The 4391-nt window shown below is 36.3% G+C and overlaps 1 protein-coding gene across 1 annotated transcript in view; it reads left to right on the top strand.

Moving 5' to 3' along the window:
* The first annotated feature begins 3462 nt into the window (after nt 1-3462).
* Nucleotides 3463-4391, top strand: part of LOC140959443 (putative clathrin assembly protein At4g25940) — a 6553-nt gene continuing 5624 nt past the window's right edge. Inside the window, exon 1 of the mRNA XM_073417273.1 lies at nt 3463-3664. Within this exon, the coding sequence (XP_073273374.1) occupies nt 3463-3664 (202 nt within the window). The remainder of the gene's footprint in view (nt 3665-4391) is intronic.

The following is a 4391-nucleotide window of genomic DNA, read 5'->3' on the forward strand; positions in this document are numbered from 1 at the left end:
AAAATCTTGGGTTTTACATCCCTCCCTCCTTATGGGAAGTTTCGTCCTCGAAACTTGGATTGACTTGGTCTAAAAAGAGGTACGGGTATTGCTCGCGCAGTTTCCATTCTAGTTCCCAAGTGACTTCTCTTTCAATATGATTAGAAAATCATCTAAAATTCCTAAATCATATCTCATCGATTCTTGTCAGACGTCTTATAACCAAAGTGTTGACTTACTCATACCTTCAATTATACTTACAACACCATATTTTCTTAATATTACTTCTATTACTGCATCCAATGATATCACTTCTATTGAACCAGAATTATTAGAATCGTTGATTCTACAACAACTTACTATAACCCAATAGTCGCATATCCTATAATCATAATTTGATGAACTAGTTTCTTATGAGAGAGGAAAACCCAAATAACAACTTTTTGAATCCAAATGTAGCCCAATAATGTAACTCTGACTGAAATCCAAAAAATCAATATCAACTTTTCCATTGAACATTTAAGATCAAAACTAGTCTCTTATTCAATCCAAAATAGATCAAAAAAATCATGTCTTAAATTTAATGTCGACTATGTAATGCAGATACTGATTCCCAATTATTATTGTTTTATATCCAAATACTTGTAGTAATGTAAATTCCCAAAAGTTAAACTATAGCCCAATATGATCAACCTAAAGTAAACCTCAAAATATTATCTTAAAAGATAAAAATTAAAATTCCAATCGATCATTTCACATAAATTCTAATATCAAATTTTATTTCCTTTTTCTCATACTAAATCTTAATTTCCCATCAAGACCATGAAACTGGTTTTGCTTAACGATTTATCAAAGCACGATTTCCCTGATAGTGAGGCTAGAATCATCTTACCCATGTTTTTCCGACTTAAAGCGTCAGCTACCTCATTCACCTTGTCTGGAATGTAGCTTATCGTTACGTCAAAATTATTCAATCCATCATCTTTTTCTCATGTTCAATTCTTTCCACGTGAACAAATACTCGACGCTTTGATGGTTAATGAAGATCTCACACTTGGCGTCGTAAAGGTAATGTCTCATATTCATGAATGCGAAAGGTCGAAAACTATTGCGGCTAACTCAAGGTCGCAAGTTGGGTAGTTTGCTTATACGGTTTCAATTGCCTTGATGCAAAAGAAATTACTCTTCCTTCTTGCATGAGCACATATCTTAGACCTTTCTTTGACGGATCTCTATAATTGAAAAAATCATTTCCATTATCAGGCAGCACTACCACTATTATGGTTGCAAGTTTCATCTTTAAGGTTTCAAAATTTTTCTCACATTCTTTGCTCCAATTTAATTTTGCGTTCTTTTGTGTGATTTTTGTATGCGGTATTGCTATTGATGGAAAATCTTGGACAAATTCCCGGTACTAGCTCGTCAATCCTAAGAAGCTCTGAATTTCTGTCATTGTCCTTGGTCTTGGTCAGTCAGTGATTGCCCCTATTTTCTTAGGATCCACAAATACTCATGCCCCACATATTATGTGACATAAGAAAGTGATGTTCTCACCTTTCTTGAACTTGTTATATAATTCTCTCTCCCTTAGCCTATGAAGAGTGAGAGGAAGATATTTTTGGTCTTCTTAACTTGGTGAGTGAATGAGGATCTCCCCGATGGACACCGCAAAAATTTTGTCAAGGAATGACTTGAACTCCTGTTCATTAGATCAATGAAGACTGTCGACACGTTCGTCAAGAAAAAAAAATGCATTACTCTGAACTCATAATGCATGTACCTTTTTCGAAAGGCTGTTTTGGGAAAATTTCCAGCCCTGATCTTCAATTGGTAGTAGCCTGTTCTCAGGCCGAGTTTGGAGAAGTTGTAGCTTCTTTAGGTTGATCGAAAAGATCGTCTATCATTGGAAGAAGATAATTATTCTCGATTGTGATCTTATTGAGTTCTCTATAATCTATACACAATCTCCTACTTCTGTCCTCCTTATTCACAACCAGTACTGGAGTATCTTATGGAGATATACTCGGTTGAAATTGCTTCTTGTCTAGCAATTCTTGGAGTTGTTCTTTTAGCTCCTGGAATTCAGTTGGCGTCATTCCGTATGGTGCTATTGAAATTGGTGCAGCACTGAGAACCACATTGATTTGAACTCAACCTCGCGGTCCGAGAATATCCCGAGAATTCTTCCAGAAAAACGTTCGGGAATCCCCGCATTATTAGGATGTCTTCCAGCTTGGGCTCAATTTCTTCCTGCACTTCGTTCACCATGGCTAGATAAATTTTTTTTTTTTCTGGTTTTATGGCTTTCCAAGTCTTGGAAGCAGAAAGAAGGTATTTCTGTCTCTTGGCATTGCCATGATACCTTATTTCTTCTTGGTTCGCGGTTCGGAGTTTGAAATTCTTACTCTGGCAATCTGCTATTGCACTGCTATTAGATAACCAATCCATCTACATGATGACATCGAAATCTACCGAAGTGCTTTGAATCAAGTCGGCACTGAATATATGCGAACTGATACTGATTTTATTCTATCTTGAAATTATCACGATTACTATCTCAAAACTTAAAACCCATATAAAATCTTGGAACTTAACTCAATATCAATCTATAGCCTATTGATTTAAATCCCAAAAATTATAACTCAGTCTTCATAAAATAAAATCTTATTCAACCTTGTAAAAATGAAATTAATCCTCAATCAATTTTTGTTCTACATCTTACTTTCAACGAAACAATGATCTTAGAGAGCTCCAACACAAACTATTTTTATTGAATGTATTTCTCCTTGAATCATTCTTAGTATCGTAACAAAAGTCAAAACTTATTATGCTATATTTTCCTCAATATCCAGCAATATCTCATAACTTATTTTATTCACATAAGGTCGTATCCTACTAGTTATCCCAAAAATAATATAAATTACTAAACCTGAAGATATTGTCTCCCAACTCATTTATACAAGATAACCCAAAAGCTTACATATTTAAAGTTAATGCTTAGCATTCTTAAGAACCCAAATTAATGTTCACACATTTAACTATTGCCCAAAATCAACTTCTATATTGGAATATTCAAAACTTATTATAACTCTTATCTTAGATTTTCACATACTATTTTTTTTTCCATAAATAATTTATTGTCCCCAAATCAAATATTTCATCTTAAGTCAGAAGCTTAAGTCAACTCATCTCAGATAGATATAATCCCAACGATATAGGCCAATACTAATTGTTTCCTTAATCCAATTTTATAAAAATCCGATAAGCACTACAAGAAACGCGTTGAACAAGATTTTTCGAGAAATTTTCCAAAAATGAAAAGTTTTGAGATGGACATATGGATTCGAAGAGTATGTCGAGAGGATTTCAGATCAGTTGACGGAACCGAATTCGGAGTTTCCTACGAAAAAATCGAAGGATGTATGCTGGCGGGTTGACTCGCTGACTCGGCCGAGTTGACTCGCCGGGTTGAGTCGCCGGAGTATGGTCGGAGCAAAGGCGTTGGACGGTGAAGTGGTGAGGGTCACGGAACCGGTGGTGGCACGGCCAAAATCGGTCGGAACACTACCTAATTTGGCCGGAACTCGCTCAAAATCGGTGGACTCACTTGAATTTGGGCGTTTCCGATTGGTTAATCCGATCCTGAAATTGATTGTTGGGAAAAGTTACCCATGGATCGTATATGGTTTGCGTAAAATTAATTGAAAATCGGAGTAGGATTGGTAGGGTAATTGGACGAAATAAGATTCGGGTTAGGGTTTCGGACGCCCAATCCGTAAAATCCGAAATTACGGTGGCACACGAACACAAAATATGAAATTGGTTGAGGGCTTTTGTTCGTCTCGTCGAGACGGTTCTGGGAATGGTCGCCGATCGGAGAAAAGATGCCGGAATCGGCTGGAATCTGCAAAGAATGCGGCGGCGCGCTAAGGGCCTGTTTGGCCGAAAATTTCCGAAAATTATTATTATTATTTTTTTTTCGAAAAATCGATTTTTCCCACTCGGATTATGAACCTGGCGGCTCTGATACTACTAAAATGTCACGCCCCGAGACCGGGGTTAGTTGACACCGGCGTTATTCAACAATCACATAATTGCTAAACAACAAGCCTCGTAGTACAGTATAAACCAAAACCAGTTTATATCATAAATATACCATAAAAATGGAATCGTCTTTACAATAATAACTCTGAAAACGGTAAAAATCTGCGGAAGCGTTCACAACTAGAATTAAAAACTCACAAGAACATATTCTTAATTAAAATTCTTCATGCGTCCACTATCAGCCCAAAAACTGATGTCTGATTCTTCTTTCTCTATTTCTTCTTCTGATTTATCTGGGAGGGTAGAGTAAGGGGTGAGTATTTTGGGAATACTCAGTAAATGGGGGAAATATCGAACACCACATAAAA

Source organism: Primulina huaijiensis, chromosome 15 (assembly GCF_012295235.1).
Source record: "Primulina huaijiensis isolate GDHJ02 chromosome 15, ASM1229523v2, whole genome shotgun sequence".
Lineage (NCBI taxonomy): Eukaryota > Viridiplantae > Streptophyta > Magnoliopsida > Lamiales > Gesneriaceae > Primulina > Primulina huaijiensis.